The 17,088-nt window shown below is 34.3% G+C and overlaps 1 protein-coding gene across 1 annotated transcript; it reads left to right on the top strand.

Moving 5' to 3' along the window:
* The first annotated feature begins 7,709 nt into the window (after positions 1-7,709).
* si:ch211-215k15.4 (fucolectin-3) lies at positions 7,710-9,819 on the top strand. Its single transcript, XM_052144225.1, has 5 exons — positions 7,710-7,775; positions 8,234-8,531; positions 8,641-8,792; positions 9,167-9,449; positions 9,669-9,819. Exons 1-5 carry the CDS (start codon positions 7,715-7,717, stop codon positions 9,817-9,819), a joined length of 945 nt encoding a protein of 314 aa, XP_052000185.1. The 5' UTR covers positions 7,710-7,714.
* The last annotated feature ends 7,269 nt before the right edge of the window (positions 9,820-17,088 follow it).

The raw sequence follows: 17,088 nt of genomic DNA, 5'->3' as shown, positions 1-17,088 counted from the left end.
TTCTTTGACCATTTTGGCTGTTTTAATGCAAATGGTATGTAATTTGGCAAAATTGTGACTTTTTGGATAAATGTAAAAAATTTGATCCCATTTTGCAAAATATGTATAACACACACTCTGTAGAAAAAAAAGTACCTTCCAGTAACATAATGACCAAAAATGGCCCATTGAAACCCATTAAAACCTCGTTTAAAGCCGGGGCCGTCATTAGGCTTGTTAGTATGGGGTGCCTTGCCTCGCCTGAAATGTAGGTGAGAGTAGGCGGCTGCAGTGAGGGGAGGAGTGAAAAAAGTGCAGGCAAGCCGGACACTTCCTGAATCTCGCTGTGTTGTGGACTGCAAACGTCAGCAATGGAAGAGATCGCGTTCGCGTTCTTTATCGCAGACGAAGTGGATGCAATTGAAATACCACTGTTTTTACACGAAGATGGTTATGATGAGGAGAATCACCGAAAGTGAACAGTGCTCATTACTTAAAATGCCTTACCTTGTTTCTGTTCTGCATTTCTCACTTGTTGCATTATATATGCTGCATATTTTTTTATCTGTAAAAAGGAATTTAAATCAATAAAATAAAATTAATTCCATCATCAAGCATCCAAATTATTATTATTATTATTATTTCCTCACCATTCTTTATTGTCTCAGCAATTTCTTTGCTTACTGTTAATGTTATTGCTCCCTGGGAGTCTGATAGTGTTAATAACACATTCTCCATCTTGCTACAATTGTTAACTTTGTGGGTGCCTCTTATAATCAAAGCCATAATGAGAAATGTTGAGCATACAGATGCTGTTTACATTGTTATCCCTAATTATGGGTTAAACATTTCAGAGTGGGATATGGCACAGCTGATTAACCTAATGATGTGTATCCTACTTAAGGGATAGTTTACCCAAAGAAAAAAAAATATTTGGGTGAACTATCCCCTTTTACATGAAAAATATTCTATATAAATATATTACACAATTGTTTGTCACCTTAATGTAAGTTTGAATTTCATGTTTAATGATTAGGAAAAGTGTGTACAGCAAATTATTATTCAAAAATAATATGAAACAAAAACACATTCTAAATTAAGAAATTAGCATGCATGTGTGGCGTTTACTGCACTCCAGGAATAAGACATACCCAGATAAAGATATCAGATAAAAACACACAAACATGAGGCCTAATTGTAAAACCGTCACATTAGATGTATGTATGCATGTATTGATTGATTGACTAATTTATTTAATGGAATAATGTGGTACAAAAATGTCAATGTACAAAATTAACACAAGCATACAATACAATAAAGAGAAAATTACAACAAACAGGACTTAAAACCAAGAAAATAAAAATAAAAGGATAAATAAAGCACATGTACTAATTACTAATAAAGTACTATAGAAAAAGTAAATAGTATTAGGCTATAGGTAATGGACTTCTTAGAATTAAGGGAAAAAAATATCAGCTGACAATCGCAGCCAATGAGCATTAAGTTGTGTCGTCAGCAAGTCGTTTCCCATCATGCTTTTGATCAGCGCAGTCGGTGGAGAGCAACTGCGCGCGACTGCAGAATCCGACACGTGCGCCTTGCGCTCGCGAGTGTTTTTTGACATACGTCAGCATGACATCAGAGCAAGGCGGACTGCTCTCGGACACATTTCTAACCGGCATGCATTACGCGCTGATCACCGGTGATCGGTTCTGCGCAGATTTTGCTCATCTCAAATAAGCCTATTAATACATGCAAATCGATTTCGGTCGAAACATTGCGTCATTGGGAAGCAAAAGGGTCCTGTTTGCATTATATAGTGTATTCCAACAGATGGCGTCACTACATAGGTATTCCCTATGGGTGGAAATGCATGTTATATTCCTGGTTTCCACTAGGGGTACTATTGACTGTGTTATGAAGCATTTTAATGGCTAATCGATCTAATATTATATTTATAATTATGTGTGGATGTCTGAGAGCAATGTGTGTCTGCGTTGACAAAAGTGTGTGTGTGTAGGGCCTAAATATAATACATGGTGTTTAGGCGAGTGACAAATCACAATATTCGCATTAGGTCATATTTTTCCATTTCTGTTTAATCTCTCTCTCTCTCCCTCTCTCTCTCTCTGTATGTGTGTGTGTGTGTGTGTGTGTGTGTGTGTGTGTATTTAGCAAGAGAAAGCACTTCTTACTGCATTGTTTTCTTTCGGTTTGATTCATGCGTATTTTACGCACAGACTTGAACCTTTGACACAGCTTCGTTTTTTTTGGCAGTCTATATTTCAAAGTTAATTGATATTTTCTCACATACGTAGAGGCACAAACACAGCCATGCTGTCAGTCCTTAGACAATAATAACACCTTTCATCTTGCGGCAACACAACGATGTAGCTGCAAGCTTTCCAAAACAAAGTGTGCCTTTGTTTGTGTTTTGACTAGTTGAGAAATCATACAAGTGCGTTTCATGCAAAAGATATAAAGCTGTGCACATCTTTGGTGCGGTAATTTCAAACTCGACAAGATGAAGAAAAAATTGCTCTGGTTGGAACGATACGGAGGAACAAACGAGAGCTTCCTCCACACCTTCTCCAAACCAGAGCGCGACAACCCAGACCCTCCATGTTTGCGTTCAGGAAGACCACAACGGCCGTGTCATATGTGCCAAAACGGGGGAAAAATGTGCTTTTGCTGAGCACCAAGCACCGCGAGCCCGCTATGAGTGGAGAGGAGCACCAGAAGCCTGTTATAATAATGGACTACAACCGGTGCAAAGGAGCTGTCGACTGCCTGGATCAGGTATGTGCTATTAGCAACAGTAACTCTTTTTATTTTATATACATATCTTTGTGGTTTTCTAAAATCTAGGCATTTTTAGTTCTAAGTGTATCATGCATTTTTTTTCTCTTATAACTTGGGCCAAAAAATAGATACATGTTATTCATTTTTCCTTGATCTTTCTTTTTATTTTGCAGGCTGTTGGCGCCTGCCCCGCACACCATCCGCAGCAGCCATGGTTCAATCGCAGCAGAGAGCAGAAAATTCAGAGGCAAGTGGGTCTGCAGACACCCATGACAAGAGGAGGAGGGGTGCAGTTTCTGCCTCCCCAAAAAAGAAAAGTGTCCACCACCTGCTCAAAATGTGGCGTTTACATATGTAAGGAGCATGCATTGCAATTCTGCAGCTCCTGCAAATGAGAATGACCCCATTTTGTATTGAAGTTTTAATATGTTTTATATGTTTATAGAAATTTTATAGTTAATAAAAATTCATGTTCATGGTGATCTTGTATAGTTTTGCTTTCTTTCTAGAGCAAATTTTGTTGTTTAGTGACAGGCACAGGTTGTATTCACCTATAGAAATAAGGAAAATGTTTGCAGTAGATGTTTGCAGTATGTCAATTATATGAGAAATGGTACTAACTGGTGTAAAACAGTAAAAAATAAATATTTTACCCCAAGGCTTGGTAATGACAGGGTATTTGAATAGAAATTATGATTTTATGATATTATGACAGTGGGTTCAAAAATTGATATTTTAATGGGTTCAAATAGGACCAAATTTGTCCTTAACACACTCAACTGGGTTTTTTTTTTTTTTTAAATCTGACATAGCACAAAAAATAAAAATGCACCAAAAATAATGTTGCTGCTAATCTTTGACATATTCAAGACTGTGATAATCCAAAGCTAAAGTTTTCACTTTGCATTTAGTATATGGAAAATAATTACATTTTTGTGTTTTTTCCTCTAATACAAATTGATGGTATCACCACCAAAACTGGTATTTAAAGGGTTAAAATCCTGAAATTAAATAAATATTTGGTAGTTATGATGAGGACTGATGCTGGTTAAAAGATTTAACTCAGTATTTGTGGAAAATAATAATAATATATAATATTTTAGGCAATGTTTAATATGTGACCATTTTTGTCCCTTAACACACTCAACTGTGTTAAATATATAACAAGGCACAAGGGTTAAATATGAGGAGATACAATAAACAAAAGGACAAATTATTATTATTATTATTTTTATTTAAAAACGTAGTTTTTTCTTATTTATATACAAATTAATGTTCCTGGTTCAATACAAGTTAAGCTCAATCGACAGCATTTGTGGCATAATGTTGATTACAATAATAATACTAAAAAATGTTTCAACTCGTCCCTCCTTTTCATAAAAACAAATAAAATATCAAAAATCTGGGTTAAGTGAGGCATTTACAAAGGAAGTGCATGGGGTCGGTTAAAGTGAATGTGGAGAAATGTGAAGCTTATAATTTTATAAAAGCACTTGCAATTAATTCTTCTGTTAAAACCTGTGAGATATTTTAGCAGTAATGTTTAAATTGACATTTTTACAGTCATTTTAGGGTTTGTTGACATTACATCACCATGGTAACAAAGTAGTAAAATTGGCTATAACTTTACACAGAAAAGGTTAGTAAGTGATATATAACACTATAATCATGTTTACACACATATCCTTTATTTCCCATGGATATACTTTTGAAACAGTGGGTATTTTAATGTTCAAAAATTGGCCCCCAATTGTAACCAAGATTTTAGCTTCTTTTTTTTTCTTTTTAAAGAAAAGGAGAGACGAGTCAAAATAAATTTGAGTGGTAATCAATTTTATGCCACAAAAGATGTCAATTAATGTTAACTTGAATTGAACCTGGAATATTCCTTTAATGGAATTGATTTTTGTAAAAGAAGATTACTTTTTGTAATCAATGAGCAATCAATGAATCTTAAATAATTTTTAAGTAATTTAAAATAGATTAAAACTAGGTGTCATGTGCATAATGGATGCAAGGTTTAATGCACTTTTAGCCAAATCCTGTTAAAATGATTGTTCGCCTAAAAATTGTAATGTTCTCATAATTTACTCATTACACAACATTACCCTCATGCCATCACAGATGTGTATAACTTTCTTTTTTTGCAGAACACAAAGACTTCTAGAAGAATATCTCAGCTCTTTTGGTTTATACAATGCAAGTGAATGTTGACCAGAACTTTCAAGCTTCAAAAATCACATTAAGGCAGCATAAAAGTAATCCATAAGACTCCAGTGTTTAATATATGTCTTCTGAAGTGATGCAATCGCTTTGGATGAGAAACAGATCAATATTAAAATCCTTTTTTACTATAAATCTCAACTTTCACTTTCAGAATGTCAATCAAATGAGACAAAAAGAGGAACATAACAAGCAATTTGCCACACAAAAGTCAGCATTATCTGTAATATCACACTGCCAGATTCCATTATTATAGCTAGAACAGTACAGAAGTAAGAGGAATATTTATTTATTAAGAGTCAATATGCTTGTGGACCAGTTAATTGCTAATTAAAGGAACATTCTGGTTCAATACAATTTAAGCTCAATCAATTTAGTTGTTTTGTGTGTTTGTTTTGTTGTTACATTACTACAACCTCTTACAGCCCTCTTAGTTTTTTGGATTTGCCTAGCTTTTAATTTATCACTTAGTAGTGTATAGCTATCAATACAAATTCTTACTTTCAAAAGGGATAATACTAAAGGATTAAAAATAATTTTTTGAATATTAGAAGTCTTTTGCCAAAAATGTCTTTACTCCATGCATGCATAGTCCAACATAATCCTAATATTATTACACTGTCTGAAACATGGCTTAGTAGCAAAATCTCTGATATTGAAATCAAACTTGTAAATTATGTACTTTATAGAGCTGATAGAAGCTCTAGGGGCTTGTCTCAGACTTGATATCTGAGTTAATTATATCTACAGTTGAACCTGTACATTTTGAATGCCTTTTTGTTAAAATCATTTTTCATCAGAACAAATATATAACAATTGGAAACATATATAGACCTCCCTCTGTCCCACTGAATCTTCCAACTGTTTGATTTCTTATGTAAAAATGAAATAATTGTTTTAGGTGATTTCCAAAAAATTGGCTAGATAAGCCTTCTGTTAAAGATAAAAATAATTTTGAAAATCGAAACTTATCACAATTAAGGAACCCACTCGAATCACCCCAACATATCAGTCTTTACTTGATACTTTTCACTCACCCTGACAGATTTATTAAAGCTGGTATTCTGTCAGACTGCTTCTGTGACCACTCAGTTATTTATATCTGTATGGAAGATTAAAATTCCAAAATTGCCCCCAAAATGACGGAAAATAAAAAAAAAAAACTAAAGAAAATGAACGTTGCCTTATTTATTAATGATCGAATTAATTGGGATAGGTACCAATTAAAACACAATGTTCAGGATACCTGGGATTTTATACATTCTGAGTTCACTCAAGTATCAGACATGCTCCCTGGAAAATTTCAAATGTCAAGGAAAAACACCTACCTTGGATAAATGCAACTTATGTCTCTTTAGGCAGAGGGATAAAGCCTGGGCTAAATTTTGTCAGACAAAGGATGGCGATTGGGAAGCATACGGGTGACTAAGAAATATATCCAATACCATGACCTGTAACGCTAAATTATTATTATAAAGTATGTCTCTCTAATAATTTTAAAATTCTGAACAATTTTGGAATAGTATAAAAGAAGCAGAAAGAATTGTACATACTGATTTGTGCATGGCCGACTGGAGAATTTGTAAAGGTCATATTTTATAAATAAGTAATACAGGGTCAAGTCAGTTGAATTGTCTCATCAGGTTGGGTTGGAGTGCCATAATTCTTTAAGATTCAATATCCAAAACCCATGCAATTATTTGGTTAATAACAGTGATTGAAAGGCATTTTGCTATCTAATTTTGGCCTTTACAGTCTTTCAGAAATGTAACATTACAGTTTGAAAATCTCCCATTGTTGTTGACCTACATTGTTACAATGTTTGCCATTCAAAATCTAACTGCCAGCCATGATGACCTGTCTGCTAATGCATTTCTAGTTTATTTATGTTTCTATGAGTACTTGACATAGCCTCTGATTTGATTAGTATGAGCTTGATAGGGTTAAAATGAGTTGGACAAGTTTTAGCAAATTAGGATGTCTATTTAAAACCTTTATTTTCTTTTGCTCTTAATGTCTTCTTTCACGTTTATATTGTCTTTTGTCTACTTTAAATGATATGCACTGCACTTTCATGACTTTCATCATATTACAGTATCTATAAGCAGATAAAGAACAGATAAAATATCTAAACCAAATGAGAAACACATTGAATGTTTCCTAGTAACAGACCTTGCTGTAAGCTCATAAATTTGGAAAACAACGTCATGGATTTTATTACAAGGGTGATAAAGCATATTTATCTGAGATTACCTATTTCGATAACATATCAGTGTGATAAAATCTTGCAGTGCATTTAAAGCTGACCCATTGTTTTTTTCTGATATAAAAAGGCTGATGAGTACTCATTATCCAGTGAGCTACATGTCATCTTTGAGAAAACTTCTGTAGCTTTTAACACAAAGGTGGGTGAGTTAAACTAAAAATGTCATGAATTTGTCACTGCTATCATATATCCTTGTCAAGTTAAGTTTTTATGTGCATGCTTTCATTTTAATTCAAATGTTTTTTTCCTTAATTACCCACTAATTAAGTACGGTTAGAAAAGAAGACAAAAAAATTAAATCCTAAAACAAAGTCTCAGTAAATTCATTAACAAATCTGATTATAAATGATTTTACTCTATGAGTAAAAAAACACACATTAATAAAATGCAAAATGCTAATCAGATTTGTTCTTCCATTTCATTTGTAGGACAATGGAAATGCACATGTTTTCCCTGCTTTGTATTTTTGTGATGCCTTATTTTACAGACACAACTACTGCTAAAGGTAGAGTTTACAATGACAATGCAAATATACTTTGACTGTAGCCTATCAATCGCATTAAAGCATTTGACAAAGCAGGATGTTACATTTATATCAAACTTTATTGTAATTTTATTGCAATGTCTTCAGGACAAAAAATGGTTTGATACATTTGTATGTTACCTTTTGGCAGTTTTATAATTGTTTTGTGTTTCATTATTTTTTTAATTTGACTGAGAAGGCTTTAATTATCTTATAATGCAGTTTAAGTATAGATATGTTACTGAAGATGTTTTTAGACTGTATTTCACATTTCAATAGAAGATATTCTTATCAAATCAGTGCCAATATAAACCCATTGTTAAAATCATAACAATGATGTCAGGGCAAAATAGGAGAAAAAAAAAAATACAATTTCAAATGACTTATTTATTCATTTTGTTACACTCAGCATTTTTACTAAAATAATTTTTTGATTTCAGCCAAAAATCTCGCTTTATATGGCAAGGCCACGCAAGCATATTTGGTTGAGAATCCTTGGGCACCATATGGTGATGCCAGTAACGCCATTGATGGCAATCGTGATTCAGATTACAATCATGGATCCTGTACTGCCACTACACAGCTGACTGACCCATGGTGGAGGGTAGACTTACTTGACAAGTACGTAGTGACCTCCATAACTGTCACTAACAGAAAAGACTGCTGTCCTGAAAGGCTGGATGGAGCTGAGATACGCATCGGGAACTCTCTGGATAACAACGGAAACAGTAATCCATTGTAAGAAAACCTTAAAAGAACAAAGATTCTCTTAAAGAATAATTTAATGACATTACATAACCACTCTTATGAACAATTACATATTGTCCTTCTGCTGTTGTTTATATAGGGCTGGAAGGATTTCATCCATTCCAGGTGGAAGATCCCTCACTTTCAAGTGGAAAAAAGGCATTGAAGGCCGTTATGTCAACGTGGTCATACCCGGGAATAGACTTCTTACCCTCTGCGAGGTTGAGGTGTATGGTTATCCAGCTCCTGACGGTGACAATATTTATTTAGCTGTTGTTATTGACAGTTTAAATGGATTCAGATACTATATAATGTAATCATGCAAAAGAGAGACAAATTCCAGGGTCAAAGCCATCTTCAACTTCCATATTGACTGACACTCATCATTTTTTCTCCAATAACAGAAAGCCAATAAAGTAATACTTTTGAGCATTTTTACAGTGCATGTTACAATAATGTTGCAGTTTATTTAAAATAAATGCCAGTTGGTTTGATATTTTGTTACTGTATCTACTGCAATGACATTCATTCCCTTTTAAGTGACTTTTTTGCTCCAGATGGTAAAAGACAAATTGTTTATTCAAAAGTAAGTTCTCATTTGGCATACAATTATCACTTTGTTCTAGGTGAAAATGTGGCTTTAAGTGGAGTAGCTACACAGATATCCCTCTATGGGAATGCAATTGCATCCAATGCCATTGATGGGAACAAAGATGGTGTCTTCACTCATGGATCCTGTTCCTGTACTGAAAGTGTCCTCAATCCCTGGTGGAGAGTGGACCTACGGAAAACACACAAAGTGTTTCTAGTTGTAATTACAAACAGAGCAGATGGTTTTCCTGAAAGAATAAATGGAGCAGAAATCCGAATTGGAAACAGTCTGGATAACAATGGCAATAATAATCCCAGGTAAATTAATTCATTCTGACATGTTAACATTCGTTCTCGTATGCCATTTGTATGTTGATTACACCTAAAAGTGTAACACTAATGGCTCTGTGGTTCTATGAAAACATTCCTCTGCATAAAGTAACATTTAACTTTAACAAATTATAGTCTTTATTAGATCAGTCCTGTATTTTGGTCTGGATATGGATTGTGGTTAAAGCTCTCTCTTTCTCTCTTCAGATGTGCCGTGGTCTCTTCCATTGCTGCTGGTTTTTCCACCTCATTTGAATGTAATGGGATGGATGGACGTTATGTCAGTATAGTTATTCCAGGACAGCAACAATATCTTACACTCTGTGAGGTTGAAGTGTATGGATCTCCATTGGACTGAGAAACACTCAACACTTTTTTTACATGTCATATTTCTATATATGAACATCTAAATCAAAGTTTTAGGGCTAAATATCATTGTAAGGCTTAATTGAACTAAACAGATCTCAGAAGGAAGCTAATAAATACTTTACATTACAGATCAATATAACAGATTTTTGTTTATCAAAGGAAACATAAGAATGGACAAACCAACACATATTTTTCCCATGTAAGACAGCTGTAAGAATTGTAGGCAGTACCAGTTTGCTATTTGGGATGAAGAAGTGAATGTATGTTGTGAAATAAATAATAATCTGGTGAGTAAGTCTGGAGTGTCTTGGAATTTGTAAAATATGAAAAGTTCAAATGTTATATTATGATTTATATAGTTTTTTTTTCTTCTTTTTTTTTAATAAAATGCTTTAATGGTAAAAAAATAAATAAATAAATAAAAACTAAAAAATACAGTGTAACACATAACACAATCTGTCAAATACATTCAAATTGACATTTCCTCCCCCAAATATTACATATTTCAAATCTCTTCACTGTGGCTTTGCATTTTCCTTCTGGTATTCATATCAGTTTCTAACATGACAGCATTATAGGCCAACAATGAATGTGAAGGAAAAAAAATCAATAATTATATGTCAAGCATGTTCTATATTCAAGCTCTCAATCTACTAACTTCATTCCCTTTCACCAGAATTTTTTATAAAATGTAGCACTCTCCATTTTTTACTGTTTTCCAAACAGGGAAGTAAAAAGATTGATATCGATATTGATATGCTAAAATGTGAGAAATGCAAAAAGCCTAACAATTATCCTGATTCTAAAGTTGCAGATGGTTAAATGCTTCATCTCTGTAGCTCAGTAAAGCATTTATAGTCCCCCCAAATGGAGAAAAAATAACTTGCGCTCATCACTTTCATTTTGTGTGTAAATCAAAATTAGTTTAGCAGAATGTCCAAGTTGCTTTTTCCATGCAACAAAAATGAATGGTCACTACAGCTGCCAACATTTACATTTTATGCATTTGGCAGATGCTTTTATCCAAAGCGACTTACAGTACACTTACTACAGGGACAATCCCCCTGGAGTAACTTGGAGTTAAGTGCCTTGGTCAAGGACACAATGGTGGTGGCTGTGAGGATTGAACCAGCAACCTTCTGATTACCAGTTATGTGCTTTAGCCCACTACGCTGCCACCACTTCAAGTGAAGATTTTCAGTGAATAACTGAATAGCTTACATTAATTTTTTCCTCACACAAAGCTATTATATGGCTTCAGAAGACTACTGGGTTACTGACCGAAAGGTCGGGGGTTCAAGCCCCAGCACTGCCAAGATACCTCTGTTGGGCACTTGAGCAAGGCCCTTGACCCTATCTGCTCCAGGGGTGCCGTTTCATGGCTGACCCTGTGCTCTGACCCCAGCTTAGTTGGGATATGTGAAAACAACTGCATTTCGTTGACTCTGTACACTGGACAATGACAATAAAAGTTGAATCTTAATTAAATTGTGCCATAATTTTCATGTAAGGATATGCTATCTTTTTATAGAGCTAATCATATTATCTTGACAAAACCAGCATTTGTTATTTAAGCTTCATTTATAAGTTTCTTTACTCAGCTTTTAAAAGATTCCCAGCAATCCATGTCATCATAAATTATCTTCTAGAGCAAAATCCTCATGATTTGTTTTTCCAGTTATTGACAATGTTTTGCCACTCATCCAAATGGATTAATCAGATTATATTTAGACATATTTAATTACTCTCTTCAATTTATGACCATCATCGACCTCTGGAAACCTTCCAGGATGGACCACCATAATTAGAGAGAAATAAGAGTATTTTTTATTTATTACAACAAACCGTTTTCAAGGAAGCTTTTAATCATGTTGTGCATAATGAGAAAGTTTCAATAGAGAATTGTAGCTAATGTTTTGTTGTGAAAGTATTATTTTTTAAATTAATGTTCTTATGGGGGAGCATGCCCCCCGGACCCCCCTCGAGGATCGGAGGCCCACCCCCATACTCTCACAAAATCCTGTGGGAAACACTGAGGATTATCAAAAGAGATTGAATGTTTTATACACCTGTTTCTGCAAGCGTTTGTTAAACCAGCTTTAATATCATGTCATGTGGAAACAAACTAATTTATCGATATTTCTTAATAAAGTGAATGTTTATCACTTACTTTGTATATCTCCCTGAGTGTCGATATGTTTGTGTGACATCATGCCCCTGCATCTCGGCGAAATCGTGTGTTGAGAATTTGTGCACGAGCCAACAAGTTGTAATTCTGAAGCAAAGATGCATTCCATTGCACTTTTCCTAGTAGGAAGTTATAAAATCCGACTTTCCGAGTTGAATGGAACGCAGGATTACTTTTCAAAACTTGATCTGACACTCAAGCAGCCTAATTTACACTTAGAAAACTCCTGATGTTGCTATAACAATGCAAAAAGCACTTACCAATTTACTTGAAGTGAAAATCACTCCTTTCACGATTAATAAATTAAACAATCACACGGTCATGCAGAACATCTTTCTCTCTCAATGGCGATAGCGGCAGTAATGACTCAGAACTTGCGCTCGCTTTCAAGCAACGTCACTTAATGTGTGATTGCGTCACTCAAGGCCAGCTAGAAGGCCTCTACCGGGACATATTCTGAAGATCACACCCAGCAAGAACAAATAAATCAATCTGATTGGCTGATGAATATGACCATTTGACATTAGACCTGCATTAATTTACACAAATTTAGGGATTCTTTGGAACTTCTGAAAGTCTGATGGTGTGAGGCTCAAACTCAGGTGCTGCTTCGGGCATGCCATTTGTGAAACAGTTGTCACACTTCGCTCATAAGCATCAAGGAATAAATTCTGGCTTATTCTGGATAAACTTTCCATTTTTCTCTATTTTTTTGTAGATTAATTAAGAGTGGAAAGCGATTAAAAATATATAGGCAAAAAGGTGATTGAGAATGAAAGGATGAAAAATATGTATATTTTGGCATGTTAGGCCAGCAGAGAAGGCTTTGCTGGCCCTGAGAATTCACCACTGAAATTCACAGACCCTGATATTATGATAAACCCTATCAAACTAAATAAAACCCTGAAAAAAGCTTTGGGAGATATAAAAAGTGCAAGGAAAATGAGGAACGGAAATGTACTAATCTTGTGTAAGGATGAAAAACAGCAAAAAGCTGCATTGGGCATAAAATCAATGCAATGTCAAACAGTTTCATGCACTATACCGTATAAGAAAGCTTGGATAAGAGGTGTAATGTCATGGTAGATTCCTTCAAATCAGCAATCGAAGTGCAGTAGTGTCAAAGATTTCTGGAGACGCAAAGTTCCGATTCCAAAACTTCTTATTCGTACCAACCGGTATAGGGGAATTTCCTGTCTTCTGCCCCCCTTATTTTATGACAGGCTCAGGATGTACTTATGTATAGTTCCTTTGTTTATTAATATGTTACATGTGATTTTCTCCTCAGCAGATTTCCATGTGATATCAGCAAAATTTTAATTTTCATGGTCAAAAGTTGTTGGGGGCCCTCCCTCCACCCAGGCAGTCAAGGGCCCCTGGGCACTGGCCCCATTGGCCCGATCGGAAATCCATTCCTGACTCCAAGTTTGATATATGATTAGATAATAAGTAGCATGCTCTTTATAACAAAGAGACATTTGTCTTTTGCTCAAAAACAGGATGTTCCATTTGAACTCATAAACATTAACATAATGCTTTTTCTAGCTGCAAAGTACCTAACTATTATATTTCCTTTCACACTACCAAAATAATAACTATTTCAATTTATATGCATAAAACACACTATAATCACTTCATATAGTTGCATACAAAATTACTAAATTAAAATATGCCATAGTAATCGCTGGATTACCATCGGATGTCTCTACTGACAGAATTACATGTTTTTTTATTGAAGGTACTAAGGTGATTGAAGCAAAGCGTCTACAGTGTGTACAATGTAAAAATCCTGTTTTAATTTGTACAACAAAACTGGAAGCTCTGGTTGCCAGAATAATGATGTAAAAAAGAAAAAATACAGAAAAATGTAAACAACATTATCCAACAATCTGTAAATTTTACAGTTTAAAACTGTTGTAAATTACATGACATTACATTACAGCTGGCACTGTAAAAAACATTTTTTTTAAATGTAATTTTACAGTGACAAAACATCATAAATTTGATATTAACATTCTGAAACTGTAAAAATCAGCTTTTTTGTTTATAAGGTATTGTTAATCACCATAAAAATTACAGAAGAGCACATGATGACATGAAGTTCACCAATAGTAACTCTCTTCCAGGAGCAATGACCAATAAACATGTAGAGACAGTGCTCAGTGTCACTCACACAAACAATAAAACACCATCAGTGTGTTATCGAAACATCTAAGCATTAACTAAACTACATTAAATATAAAACAGAACACCCCAATGTATGTAAATTATATTGAAAATAAGAAGAAACATAATTATTCCCATTAAATATAATAAAATGTATAATTGTGGGAACGCCAAATTATTGTTTTTTACTTTAATTTTAACAATAATTTACTGTAACAATTACATGTACACACTTGTTAAACATAATGCACATTTTTACCATTAATTATTCAGGAAAATCATACTTTTTACATCTATAAAATGTTATTTTAAAAACTACTGTATTATAAAATAAAAATGTGACTGTATATTTTACAGTTAAGACTCTTTAAACAATTAAAGTTTTTTTTCTGACATTTTCAGACATTTTTACAGTGTAAGGAACAAAGAAAAAAAATGGATAGCTTATCAGTAATGCTGAAATTTGAAGAGGAAAACATGCCTGATTATTTATTGGATATGTAAGTTACACGGTAAGACCTTACATTCCTCCACCACTTAGATGCTTCAATTGCCAAAAATATGGTCTGCAGTGGGAAACCAGTAATCGATTGAATTATTCAGATGTAGTCTGTTGCACCCAACACTTAACATATGTAACTTAATCTCACATCTCTAGCGATGTAATCTGTTATAATTTACCGTGCTTTAATGTTCAGATGCTTATCTTATTTTTAGCAGGTTCTGATAATGCAGGTGCACAAATATATATATATATATATGTTTTTGTATGCATCTATCTATGTAGTACATCAGTGATTTTTTATGTATATCTTTCATTTTCCTTCCATGCAGGGGCTTTTTTGGTGTCAATGAAAATTGGAATTGAGACACACTGTCTTCGGTATGGAGAGTAATTGGACTTCTAATAGGAGCAACATGAGATGACAAGCATTAAACAAAGTTTAATGTCATGTACAAATGAATGTACTGTATGTGTCCACCAAACAAAATAGATGTCGTCAAGGCAATACAAAATTAGGAAGAATCTGTAGAAGGAGGGACCCCACTAGAATATTTATATCAGGTGAGTGCAATCTTTGTAGATTCTGTTTATGTTGAGCATATCAAGTGATATATCTGTGTATTCATTAGTAAACATGTCATGTCCCACACATTTAGAATAATATCTTACCTTGATGTCATAAAACCATACTCTATAATTTTACATGTCACATCAGAGTTCTGAAATGACGCCGGTGCAAAACAATGGGCTGAATGGGGACAGTCCTTTTTTTGTAATTACGATGAAACAAGGTTAAAGCTGCCAGAAGATGTTGAACACACAAACCCTGGGACAGGGGATTCTCCAATAGAAGTGAAACAAAGAAGATTGAAAGTTATCTTTATGTTTTCTGTGTGAGAAAATGTATGATATCCAACCCAAAATTTTTCCTTGGGAAATGAAGTCGAAAATTACTTCTCAAAAGCTAATCAAAGTAAAATAGGTTTCTGTAGCTTTTCTGGGTTACATTTTCTGTAAACAATATAAAAACGTTGATATTACATTTGCTTATCTCTCTCTCTGAAAACACATCACAAGAATTGCCTAGTGCACCAAACATCTTTTACTCATTTATTCCTCATTCCCAACGGTATTTGTTCACCCTTGAAGTCTGTCTTGGCAAAAATGAAGCCAAAGAAAATGTAAGTTGCTTTTGTGTTTGACTTTTCCTACAAGCAATTCATGAAATGTCTATTATATTTGCCTCTCACTCTCTTTCTGTACAGACCAGAAAACCTGTTTAGTGCACCGAAGATCTTACACACATTGGTTCCTGACTTCCAAGGTGAACTCTTCGCTGAGAAGAAACCAAAGCGGAGTCAACTCAAGTAATTTTTATTTGTATAGCGCCTTTCACAACACACATCGTTTCAAAGCAGCTTTACAGAAGATCAGGCATTAACAGACGATAAAACTGTAATGTCTATAATGAATAGTGAATGAATCATCATTGTGTAATTAGATCAAATAAGATTGTTAATTGTGTATAAAAATAAGTAATAAAATAATAATTGTATTAATAACCCCAGTGAGCAAGCCAAAGGCAACTGTGGCAAGGAACAAAAAACTGGGAGAAATAACCTTGGGAGAAACCAGACTCAGAGGAAAGCATATGTTTCAGTTGCTATAAGTTTGTTTTTCTATAATCAGTTTATAAACTGATTTCTCTCTCTCTCTCGTTTAGTGTGTGGACTAGAAGAACTGCCAGGTGAACAACAGATTTTTCACTCATCTCTTCCTAACTCGGGCAGTCACCACTGAGAAGAACGTCTTGGCAAGACCAAGGAAAACATAAGAATTTGTTAATTTGTGATTTAATTGTTTATTCAACCTGTAAAATGTTCTTTACTTTAGATAATGTTGATTTGTCTGTCGTTAACTTGCGACCCAATTCCTTTGAATTTGTTCACCAAAAAGATTGATTCACTGGTTTGTTAAGTGTCTTTAAAGGAATGGTTACCCAAAAATGAAAATTCTCTCATTTACTCGCACTCATGCCGTCCCAGAAGTGTATGTCTTTCTGTAAATCCATAAAATGCAAGTGAATGGTGATGATAACCTGGAAGGTCCAAAAAGGACATAGGGGCAGCATAAAAGTAATCCATATGACTCCAGTGATTAAATCCATGTCTTCAGAAGTGATTTGACATGTGTGGGTGAGAAACAGATCAATATTTAAGTAAATGTTTACTGTAAATCTATACTTGCACATTCTGGTGTGGAAGTGACTTTCACATATTCAGCCACATACTGGTCGGGGCAGGTCAAAGGTGCAGATTTTGGACCTTCTGAGTTCTGGTCACCATTGTCAATGTCACTTTTATTTATAGAGCACTTTAAAAACAACAAGAGTTGACCAA

This window comes from Xyrauchen texanus, chromosome 15 (genome assembly GCF_025860055.1).
Source record: "Xyrauchen texanus isolate HMW12.3.18 chromosome 15, RBS_HiC_50CHRs, whole genome shotgun sequence".
Classification (NCBI taxonomy): domain Eukaryota; kingdom Metazoa; phylum Chordata; class Actinopteri; order Cypriniformes; family Catostomidae; genus Xyrauchen; species Xyrauchen texanus.
The sequence above is the reverse complement of the archived record's forward strand: the minus strand, read 5'-3'. Positions and strand labels throughout refer to the sequence as shown.

Excerpts from the sequence above, each read along its gene's own strand:
- si:ch211-215k15.4 (XM_052144225.1), top strand. The coding sequence starts at position 7,715 with ATGTTTTCCCTGCTTTGTATTTTTGTGATGCCTTATTTTACAGACACA. Across the intron at positions 7,776-8,233 it reads AGACACAACTACTGCTAAAG|CCAAAAATCTCGCTTTATAT; the intron begins GTAGAGTTTACA and ends TTTTGATTTCAG. Across the intron at positions 8,532-8,640 it reads AACGGAAACAGTAATCCATT|GGCTGGAAGGATTTCATCCA; the intron begins GTAAGAAAACCT and ends TTGTTTATATAG.